The 12,082-nt window shown below is 43.2% G+C and overlaps 1 protein-coding gene across 2 annotated transcripts in view; it reads right to left on the bottom strand.

Moving 5' to 3' along the window:
* Positions 1-4,949: 4,949 nt before the first annotated feature.
* The window catches only part of LOC138565826 (zinc finger protein ZFP2-like), a 117,369-nt gene continuing 110,236 nt past the window's right edge, over positions 4,950-12,082 (bottom strand). Inside the window, exon 5 of one of the 2 annotated variants that reach the window (XM_069643010.1) lies at positions 4,950-8,812. In XM_069643010.1, the coding sequence (XP_069499111.1) occupies positions 7,476-8,812 (1,337 nt within the window). In that variant the 3' untranslated portion in view covers positions 4,950-7,475. The remainder of the gene's footprint in view (positions 8,813-12,082) is intronic. The other variant, XM_069643012.1, reaches the window with a different exon arrangement.

The raw sequence follows: 12,082 nt of genomic DNA, 5'->3' as shown, positions 1-12,082 counted from the left end.
AAAGAGGCTTGGTGGGTTTTCAAACTCAACACTGTTAATCAGGGGCTGAATGAAGCCAGTGTGACTACTCCATACAGACAAACTCTTCCCATTATGTCCAGGTGTTGCTATCCTACCCCCGGTTTAGATCTTCATAAAACTGTTTACCCAGTCAGGGACTTGTGATTCATATACAAGGGGGACAACACATCATTACAGACACCCCCACACCTGGGCCGGGTAATCATAGCTTGCCCCCCACCCGTTCCCAGGGAGGCTTGATGGCTCTTGTGAACACTGGCTGATAGTTTCTCTATAACTACAAAACCATGTGCTACGGCACAGTTACAGGATCCATGCTCACCTAACTTACAATTCACCCAGCGGATATGGGCTGCACAATCCATGGAGGACGCACTGATAACACCAATGCTCCCACTGTATCCGGTGCCAGCAAGCCGGCCGCAGCGCACTATTGACAATGTTTGCCTTTTGCACATGTTACCATAGCGATCTGGTAGCTTCCGTTCTCGGCACTGATAGGGACGTTTGAGCGTGCCCTACAGACAAGTGGCACACATTACACGCATACGTGTATACGGCTGTAGAAACCAGTTGCCATGACAACATATAAACATCAATGACTCGAGACTCACAGCGTCTTCGTCACACCGTCTGAACCAACTATCCCTCAAGCACCACATCAAAGACCAGTAAGCATACAGTACGGGGCCAGCCCCGTTTCTATAATTACCCGAATGATAGTTCCCATGTGAACTTACTTTGTCTTCCCCCGCGGGAACCCTGTCCCATGTGGCACACTGATTTTAATGTGCTCTACTGTTTCCCACTCCCATACTTTCTCGCCCTTTTCTCAGGATGATGCACACATCCAGAACCTAGAAGACGCCATGCACAGTTCGGAGCCCAGAGGCACAGTAGTATATCTAAGCTGCAACATGCACTAAGGCTTTAGTAAGCCAGCATTCACATTTTTTCTAAAAGGCTATGTCACAAAAGCTTTATGGAGGAATATGGTAGCCTCCTAAACATGCAGGCCAGCTCAGCAATGGCCAGCTTTCATCAACTGGTTCTTTCCCGACAGCTGCCTATATATTCATGCAACTGAGATGTTGCAGCACGACATAGGGAGCCATTGTCTACTATGAAGTCATCATTACTTCTCACAGGAAAGCCACAATTCCTCGATGATAGTGCTTCCCCTCAAAGCTCGATACCACGCAGAAGACCTTCTTTAAGGTCAGTGGTGCCAACATAGGCATATGAACTCTTTGAATGTGTCTGTGCAACACGTTTGCCTCCCCAATGAAACCCCACCACCGAATTCCCTAGTCCTGTTCTTTTGCTCCAAGTCAGGTGACCTCCTATTTACAATTGTTCCCTTTCCTGTAGAGACACATCCTTGGGCCCAGAAGAAGGCAGCCTGCCTGTTGAAACGTCTTTGGACCAGCATCTCTTGTGCAGTCCATACCACGCCACCAGGAAGTAATATTCCGACGTTGACCTTGGATTGGTCTTTACTCACACACTGTGACCATGAGCTGGTCACGCCTATATCCAAGACCCGCTCTTTGAGCTGGTTAAGAGCCATTGATTCAACTCCTGGCAGTCAGAAACACATACACCTTCGTTCTGACCGCATTAGGCTCCTAGTTTATGGGTTGCTCACTTGTTACAAGTTTATGTATGCACACACTGCTTGGTTTTGATTTTCTCTGTATTTTATGTATATATGTATATTCATTGTCCTACAATGCACTTAACAATGCAAATATGTGTATTCTCTTGCTAATATGTTTTATCAATGTCTGTTGAAGATTAATTCCTTAGAAGATATTTGAAAATACTAAAAATAAACAGAGGCCATTATACTAACCACTGTTTCAAACAAACAAATTTGGAATGGTCTATATATGTGTGCTAGTGGAGTGCGACTTAATTGATGGGGCACTACCCTTCCATGTGACTCGAATTTTCAGGGCTGTGGGGCACTACCCTTCCATTTGACTCGAATTTTCAGGGCTGTGGCAAGGTTCTTTCATCGCTTAGGCTAATTTGGTTATAGCCACCCTTCATTGAAAATAATTCATACTGAATTTATAAGTGTGATTTAAATATTGTGTATGGGAAGACAAAACCCCCTCAGTTTCTTAATCTGCCTTGGCCCGCGTCACTGATTACCAGAGCTTCCTTTGCTCCAGAGGCTTTCTGGTACACGCCTCTTGAGAAGGAAAGCTTCCCTCACTTTCACTTCGCTCTGCACTGCCTCTGCATAACCAGTCTTCAAAGGGCAGGCGTCCCTCTTGCATGCTTCCCGCTGCACGACCTCTGCAATAACAGGGTCAGCTGAAGGTTTAGACCCTCTCCAGACCGGTTACTGTTTTTAACTTCACAGAGGTCCTGGTGTCTTTTCTCTCCTTCAGCCCCAACCTTGGCTGCATACACGGTCTGCACTGCTCCTCCTGCTTGCTCTGACAACAGCCTCTTCCTTCTTCTAATGTCTGTATCTGAAGGTGCCTTTTAAGCCTCCCAGTCAGGTGTGGCCATTTTCATTAATGAATTGACCACTCCTGCAGTAGTGTTCCTCTCTAGCCATCTTCTTGTCCTAGTACTTAGGGAATCATAGGTCTTGAAGTCCCTAATGACAAAATTGGTTTCTCTCACATCTTCGGCTTTGCAATAAGCCATTTGAAGATTGGAGTTTCAGGGAAATTTGAACAAAGGGGTTTCCCATTCCTCCTGACCTGCTTCCAACCTCATGTGATCCTCCCGCAGAACACCACCCACGGGGTCGGGATTAGAAAGCGTCTGCCTTTCCCTGCCACTTGGTAAGGGTCCCAGGCCAGGTTTTCTGCAGGAACCATGCTGATGCAGTTTGTCTGGAGAGCATATTTTGCCACACCTCAGGTAACCAAATACAAGACTGTGTGGGTGAAATGCAAATGAGAGAGGGGGAGGAGTAGCAGAAGTACATGTCCCAGATGGAGAGAATTTAAGAAGGTCCAGAAGGTGGGATAACTCTTGTATATGCTTGGGTGTGGCATTGCATGGATGGTGTGACAAAATAAGACGAGAATGGTGAGCCATTAGTTAGTCAGTGTTTTGACAGGTCTATATACAATGTGGGGGCAACATTGACATGTAAGTGTTTACCTGATGGACACAAGCTGTGCTCAACTGTACCCATTTGGGAAACTATAAGGACGTGGTATTATATACATTCTCATGGACCCAAGAACCGATTTCTTTGCAGTGGAGGTACAGTTACGTTCTGTGTGTTAGAGGGTATTTATTGGGACCCAGTGCATCTACTTTTAGATAATGATGCCGCTCTAGTATATGTCAGATGTATTGCCTCCCCTCATCAAGAAATTCTATACTTCCCTAGGGTGACCAGAACTCCCTGAGTGTGACATCACGAAATTGTGAAAGGGTTGCTTGGGCAGCTCCAATCACATTGCTCTGTCTTTGGGCTTTAAGGTAGCCCTTATCTTTCTAGTGGATGTGGAAGGCATGCACCCTGGTTTTAAGAGTCTCGAGTGGTCATAATGGCCTCAGAACACATCAAAGAATATTACACTAATGATACAATTCCATTGTCTCGTTAGTCACGATGCACTGTATTCTGGGATCTAACCCAGTATCTTAGTGATTGGATTCCACTGTCACCAAATCCGGGCAATAAGGTCTGTATAGACACAACGACTTCGCTGCCTGCAGCTTTTTCTGTGGACTACAGGATTTCACTTGCATATTGTGTCAGATTCACAGCTTTCTTGTTAGGTGCGTGGTACAGCTGGTATCGTCATTCCAACAGTGGAACGTTCCTTTTTATCTCGGGCCCATACAGTACTATTTACGAGATTGCATATGTTTTCACAGCCTCTTCTGCAAATATTAAGTTACAAAAGCAGCACATTACAACTCACAATCCAGTTAATGTGACACATCCTTTTGAAATTCACCTTCCAAGGTGTTTGGAACAACCTACCACTTGCCATTAATTAATCATTTCTAGCTTTGTGCTCCCCTTGTCATACCTGAAGGTCAGCCACGTCTGGCTGCTGAGGCAACTTGACCTTTTACCCACTGTGCTTTTTCCTCTTTGTCCCCACCTCCAGCTTCACACCAAACAAGTAACTCTTGACCGAGCCTTGGTCTTCGCATATCTGCATGGTGGCCATACCCTTTTGGAAGGACATTCAGTGACTACCTTGGCACCCCTGAGATGCGTCCAGTATTCTGCAGCATGTCTCATCAAAGGACTCCACACATTCGACCACATAACCCCGGCCCTCACCCAACTGCAATGGCTCCTGATGCAAACATGTATCGTCTTCAAACCCTGCTATATCATCTACAAGGCTGCTACCCTGAAGTCCACGAGCTACCTCACTGAGAAACTCAGCATGGCATCCACCAGAAGAACATGTGCAGACCTGAACCCTGCTGATGAAGAAAGGAAAGATCCAGAAGAGAGGCCTTCTCTGTCTATGCCACAAGACTCTGGAACCAATTCCCCATCAACATCAGACCTGCCCCATTGCTTCTACAGTTCCGGAATGCGCACAAGATTCTCCTCTTTATGAATGGCTCATCCCTAACACCTAGGTTCACACACCCTCCACTCCACAACCTACCTCAGACTGGTTGATCTGCTCCCCACTCTTCCCCATGATTTCTTGTAGTTCCCTTGCTTCCAAACTGCCTGCCCTCTCCCTCCCGATAGCTCCCTTCTCCCTTGTTTCTCTGCTTTCCGCGCCATATTTTTTCCATATGATTGTAAAGTGCTCTGTTGCTTAGCGACGCTAGGTCCTCGCTCAATAAATACCCTGATAATAATAATAACTATTTACTCACTAGTTGATCTTCATCCCACTTCTAACACCACATATGACAGTCTGGAAGAAAGCCACTTTATTCCCAGAAAAGAGACCCAGATGCCAACCTTCTTTTAAAGGTTTTTATTTACCCTTTATTACAAACTAAAATAGAAGGTGTTAGGATGGTGGTAAAACTCAAAGACCTGCTAAACCTGGTGTCAGAATGATGGTGTCTCCAAGTGCCAGGGTGCAATGCGTTAGAAGGGCTAGTCTCCATTAACACAGCTCAACAGAACAAGGTTTCCCCAAATGCTCCAAGTTAAGGAAAAGTTCGATCTCATCAAGTTAATATAAAATCCAGGCAAAGTGATGGGTGCAAAGCAAAGTATTTCATAAGTTCCTCTAAGTCCAACAAAAGATAAAGGGGCACATCAAATGGTTCTCCCTCATGATTCTGGAGGTAAATCTTCCCCTTTTCCTCTCAAACGAATCAGCATGATTACCTCTCAGTAAATCCACTGGTGGTATTCTGACAGAACTTGTAATTTGGTGGTGTGGGAAAAATGTATGCAATTCCGTTAATGCCAAATAAAGTGGAAGTAATGGAATTATCAACACTTTTTTACAGCACTGCAAAACTCAGAATGAGGCCATAAATGTTTCACAATTTAATACTGCCCGTGAGATTTCTTTGCGGATAGTCTCACCACCCCAATACCAAATGGTGGTCCTGATTTGAGGGGGCAATTCCTTACCTAGAAGCTATATCTAGCTGTCTCTATACCAGTTCAACTGGCATCTACCAACCTGATTCATGGGCCCCTTGAAGCGTTTGTGGATTGCATACTTTATCTTGCAGGGGCCGAACCCTTGTTTGTAGTCTGTGCTTACTGGAGAGCAGTCTTCGTTGTTAAGTCTCTGAATGTGCTCATTGTGGTTTACAGATTTCTTTTCTATATTAGAGAGTCCTCGATTACGTTTTTGTTTTGAGGTGTAGTTTTCTCTTGTTTGGGTTGGACGCATGTCACATTACTGTACGAGGCCTAGCATTGATTAGATATGCGCATACATTGTGACAGATATTTTTTGCAATTTACTTTTTATTTATTTATGTTTCTATCCAATATATATAAGCAGTGGACTTTGTGATAATGATGAAAAACTGATGACTGACTGTCCATGTAGGGGTTTTTTTTCGACAGCACTGTAGTTTTCTGATGATTGAATGGGTTCGGTCCAAGTTTAAAAAAATCTTTATAAGTGAAACAGCAGTCCATGGAAGTGTGTGTCCGTTCACGTGCCTGTTTTCACATTTGGTGGCTAGATTTCACAGGGAGGTACATGGTAATCACTCAATCATTTAGTTTATTTCAAAATAATAACAATGGGTACAACCACACATTCAACTAGAAGTAGAGCACTCAAGATGCCTGCACTAACCAGCCTGCCACTTGCTCCCTTAAAAGGTCAGTGGGGACAGCGCAGCACTTGCCCGGTATCCATGAGGTCAGGATACCTTATAAGATGTCTTAGAAATATCTTTTTGACAATATGGATACGGAACAGTGCTGCGCTGTGACTACTGACCTCTACGTTTGCAAGAGGTCAGCGGGTCTATATATTACCAGATACCTGGTGGGCCGAGGCAAGTTCAAATCAGTCAACACACGCAACCAATGACTAATGCAATACCTACCTAAAAGGCACAATAACCACAGTGGTGCAGTGGTACATTAATAGCTCCATTTGCTAAGGCTTGCCAAGTGTGTGTCTGCAAGAAAATGTTTGAAGACACTGCAGCCAAAGGTGGGATAGATGAACATTAATCAGCTAATTTACCCAGTAGCACACCTGTGTGATATACACACTAAAATATCCATATGGTTGTAAATATGTAAGGAAAGGTAATAAGAAACCTACGCAAAAATGTAAAATCACAAAAGCAGGATCTGTAATGTACTTTATCCTACTGTATATGCTAGCATGACAATTCACTAAACAAGAACATGTGAAGTGGGCAGGCCAAAGTCCAAGGTCCTTGAACTGCTGTAGGTACATTCTCAATGGAAATGGAGGTAAAAGAAAGAAAGCACAAGACACCTACCGTGTAGAGATGTTCTTAGATAAACAGGTTAGGCAAAGTATATCCTATTTTAGGCATGAGTGAGTTAGCATCTTATAACCATTCATTCATGTGTTCTCTGATAAGGCCTTGGGCAGCGTGGGTCCTTGTAAGTCTTGCACACAGTATGTTTTTTAATAGAGTTAGTGTTCTCCAGTTTCCCAGTTGGGGTCCTTCTGCACAAATGTAAATACGGGAACTTTCTGCTGAGTCTGGGGATGCTAGGATAACCTGCGGCGGTGCCACAAACAGAGCATGTGCCAATTTGTAAGTTTCCTAGCTCTAGCAATTAAAAACACAACTCCATGTAGGTTTTTGTCATGTTCTCTCTATAATGATTGGCTCTTAGGTCTGACTCATAGCAATTGTACTTGCCGTGTACTTGTAAGTGTTTTCATCTGTGCATTTGTCAGTTTATTCTTAGGTTGAGTAGTAGAAGTTCTTCTCAAATACAGTGCATAATCTGTTTTCTTAAATATTTGATGATGTAGCTTTAGGGCTGATAACTGACGGAAGTTCATCTTCTTTCTCTATGGTTTGTGTGTTTGTTGGTGAAGCAGTAAGTTTGATGACTGACTGAAGCTTTTGCCACATTCGTTGCACTTGTATGGCTTTTCTCCAGTGTGTGTTCTCTCATGCACCCTTAGGTTTGAAGACTGACTGAAGCTTTTCCCACATTCATTGCACGTGAATGGCTTTTCTCCTGTGTGTGTTCGTTGATGAAGTCTTAAGTTTGAAGACTGCATAAAGCTTTTGCCGCATTCATTGCAGGTGTATGTTTTTTCTCCTGTGTGTTCTCGAAGGTGAAGTCGTAGGAATGATGAATGATGGAAACTTATTCCACATTCACTGCAAGTGTAGGATTTCGTCTTAGTGTGTGTTCGCTGATGAAGCATTAGGCTGGATGACTGTCTGAAGCCTTTCCCACATTCACTGCATGTGTATGGTGTTTCTCTTGTGTGTGTTCGCTGATGGCACTTCAGCCCTAACGAGGTGCTGAAACTCATCTGACATTGACTGCATGTGTATGGTTTTTCCCCAGTGTGTGCTCGCTGATGAAGTTTTAGACTTGACGAATGACTAAAATGTTTCCCACATTCTTCGCATGTGTACGGCTTTTCCCCACTGTGTGTTCGCTTATGAAGCTTTAGGCTTGATGACTGACTGAAGCTTTTCCCACATTCATCGCATGTGTATGGTTTTTCTCCAGTGTGTGTTCGCTGATGAAGTTTTAGGCTTGATGACTGAAGAAATCTTTTCCCACATTCAGTGCATGTGTATTGTTTTTCTCTAGTGTGTGTTTGCTGATGGAGCTTCAGTTTTGTTGACTGACTGAAAGTCTTTCCACACTCACTGCATATGTGTGTATTTTGCCCTGTGTGCGTTTGCTTATGTTTCCTTAGTGTTGCTAGGTCTTTGAAAATCTTCCCGCAATCACTACATATGAATGTTTTTTCCCCTGTGTGTGTTCTCTGTTCTGCTTTTAGGGTGGATAAATCAATTAAGCTTTTCTCACATTCATTACACATGTACAGTTTTTCTCCTGTGTACGTTCGCAGATGGCACTTTAGACTAGAAGGGGAATTGAAACATTTCCTGCATTCACTACATATGTAAGGTTTAAGCGTATGTGTTTGCTGTTGGTGCGCTTGACCTAACAAGTTACTGAAACTCTTACTGCTACCCCTTGTCGGTTGGTATTTTCTGCAACCCGTGGAGTCGATCTGCTTCCATTTTGATTCGTTGTTTTTTTCTACCAATGAATACTGACAGTATTTTTCGCTGGTTTTTTTTGCTGATTCATGGCATGATTCCAGTGTTTCTAAACTTCCTCTTGTACCTTTGAACATGTGGTAAGGTCCGCTCTCTGTTGAATGTAAAGAGAATTGAAATCACTAAATGTATTGGCAGTGAGTATATACCATGAACTTTACAATATAAAGACAACTTCATGAATACAATGAGAAATGCTACAGTGTAAAATCTACGATTGGGATTAAATTATACTATAAACTTCTGGGATGAACATCACACTTTATCACAAATTCATAGCAATTACAAATGAGAAAAAGCATAATTTCTATATGAAGGCCATAACCCCTTTATCATTTAGAACAACAGTCAGCGTTTCTTCCCCATTTTAGTGATTGGTGAAAGCCTCAGAACCTTATTGCTTGCTGGGCATAGATACACCTTGGTGGCCATAGTTAATGGCAGGACACACATATTTCCACTTGTTGTGGTATCCTGGGTTTGCTCACTGGTCCCATTATGTTTCTGGGACTAATATAGCTCCACCAGTAACCTTTACTAAATTCGGAAATATTTATCTCCCCCAGGCCAAAATCACAAGTAGCAACATTTTTAAAAAATGTTGAAGAATTTAAATGTTATGCCCCAATAAGCAATACCAAGTATTTAATCTCAGTCACAAATTGCAAGCTTTTGTTACGGGGGGAATTTTGTTTATCCAAATGTATGACCATGGGACAGTGCAATCTTTCACTGCCCCAAACATCCTTAATCGGATTTTGCTTTCAACGTGTGGTTTAATTTGAATCGGGCAGGGGGCGTTTGGAGAGGCACCACAGTAAATGTGACCACAATAAAGCAATGGTATTAAGTTTGCAAAGCCTATGTGGCGAAGCAAGTGCTGACTCCTCATATTTCGCATGATGTTTTACACCGCTACAAGAACTGTTGTCTACATTTGTTTAATTTGCTGCATGGGTGTATGGCCAAACGATCAGGACCTCACAAAGTAAGATCCCAAATTAAATTGCCTTTGCTTTAGTCCAATACATTTCTTATTCCCAAATCGTCCTGGAAGATCCTATTTTTGCTATTGATACTTGTATTAATCATTGTCAAAATTCTTAGAACAGAAACAGATTAAGCCAATATTAAACAAATGGACATGTCATAGAAGGAGCTTTGCTCACCAGGAACCATTCCTTAATGATACTGACAAAGTATGTGTCTATCGGTAGCTGCATTTCTCAGTGCCTCCAGCAATTCTGCCCACTGTTCATGAAATAAAAGCACTTGCACAATGCACCATGTCTGAATCGCTTGCCTGCAAGCTAATGTAATTGCAATCATATCATGAAATGTAACCATGTTCCATATTGAAAGAACTGCTCTCAAAATGCATTTCTTAGATTATCACTAATATTATAAGTAAAATAATACACAGGAATTCAGTTTTTTTAGGGGAATATTCAGGATACAGGTGCAGGTAAGTTTAAAATATTTTCTTTCAAAATGTCAGTGAATTAGCTCATAATCAAGGAGACATGACATAACTCAACTTCCTTTTTTCATTATAACAGTTCAAAACTGGAATTAATTTCTCATTCCATGGGCTTCAGTTACGCAAATGCATCCAAGTTATTATGGTATTCCTGTTCAATTGCACTGATAACAGTTGTTCATGTATGTAATTTGATTACACACCATTTAGCTTTCATGGCCGTTATAAATCCCTTTCCATCTGATATAGATCAACGGTGCGAAATATTCATCAAATGGAGAAGGATTGGGATTTCCTTTGCGATTCATGGGCCAAACCTAGCTCCTTATCCAAGTATGCTCAGTGATTAAATTGTAGGGAGTGATAGGTGCTTCACTCTAAATAACAATCTCTATAATTAGGAAATGTTCCATGGATAAATCATCATGTCTAAGCAAGTCTAGTTACATCATCCTTTTTCATATAAGAATTTGGAAATGATGTTCCAGTGTGTAATGTGACGATCCTTCAGATGACGTCACTTCTCCTCAGGGGAGAGCCCCATGCCATGAGGCTAGGGAGGCGAGGCTGCTAACCAATAGTCCCCTGGGGGGGCGGGTAACATGTGGGAGGATCCCATGGAGAGGGCCTACTCTCCTGGGGATAAGGACGCGATTGGGAGACACAGCCCCTTCAAAACGCAAACCTGCATGCTGATGTTAATGCCTGAATCTTCCGCATGCACATAAACTCACATCCAAAACTATGTATTATTGCAAAATATCAAACTAACCTGATGACATAGGTGCAGAGATGAAGAAGAGCTTGAGAACAGTACAATCGAGCGGGACCAAGGCTCGATCAGCTGCTGTTAATTGGTCAGATGTTACACTGGGGCCGTCCCGCTTTATACAATGAACAGCAAAGATGGACTCGGTTCTTCATCCTCTGAGCCATCCGGCAGTGGCCCGTGCAGTTCTGGTATGCTGCAAGCTTTTTTACGTTCAGAAGGGGAACCCAGCAACCGAGCGGGTCGGATCAAAGCCTGTAAAGCTGAATTTAGGCTTAGCAAGACAGCAACAAGGCACGTCTCTAAAGTTGAAGAGAGAAGCAGTGGGGTGCCCGAGTAGCGTCTTATGAGTCAGTTGGGAACCGGTGCACTGAACCTGGAGAGACAGAAAGATGAAGGTACGATCTGTAGTTGGTGGACAGTCGGGTCCAACAACAGTGCAGAGACCGTCTACCATAGTCTACAGTTCAGCCACCAAGGCAAATATGTGGAGAGTTCAAGAGACTGATGTTAGCGTGACCTGTCAAGGGTGGACCGAGATGTCCCACCACTACGTCAACACTGCCAATAGTAACTGGCCATGGAGAGAAGCAGGCCGCAGAAGTAGCTTGAAAGAAGAAGCTGAAGTAGAGTGAGTGGCCTTGCAATCCCTGGCGAAACCGGTGAAGAGTTTCCCGGGGAGAAGCTAATATAAACAGGTATAAGTCTGGGATGGGGCCGGGAAGATGTGACACTAAGCCGTGAAAAAGCAGATGAAGTAGTGAACTACTTTGTAGTACAATTCCCTTGACAGTTCCACAAGAGTGTGGTGCTGGAGAGTCGGTAGGGACTCTGGGAGCATCTTCGTCGTCCCAGTGGAGGCAGGGTAAAGAATATAAAGAAAGACGAATCTGTGAAAACCTCAGTAAAGGAATTACATGTTTTACTGAAAGCCATAATGTGCATTGGGGAACCACCTAGAAGAATGGAATCATTCTCCTAGCCCCACGAGGAGTCTGTAGAACTGTTTTGTTGGGTCACAAAAAGCCCAGGACCTTTAGGGAACTTTTACTTAGAGAAATTCTGGTGTCTTCTGGACACTTTACATTCAAGAGAAGGGAGTTCTCCTGGGTCAC

Source organism: Ambystoma mexicanum, chromosome 1p, assembly GCF_040938575.1.
Source record: "Ambystoma mexicanum isolate Mex_15411 chromosome 1p, UKY_AmexF1_1, whole genome shotgun sequence".
Lineage (NCBI taxonomy): Eukaryota > Metazoa > Chordata > Amphibia > Caudata > Ambystomatidae > Ambystoma > Ambystoma mexicanum.
The sequence above is the reverse complement of the archived record's forward strand: the minus strand, read 5'-3'. Positions and strand labels throughout refer to the sequence as shown.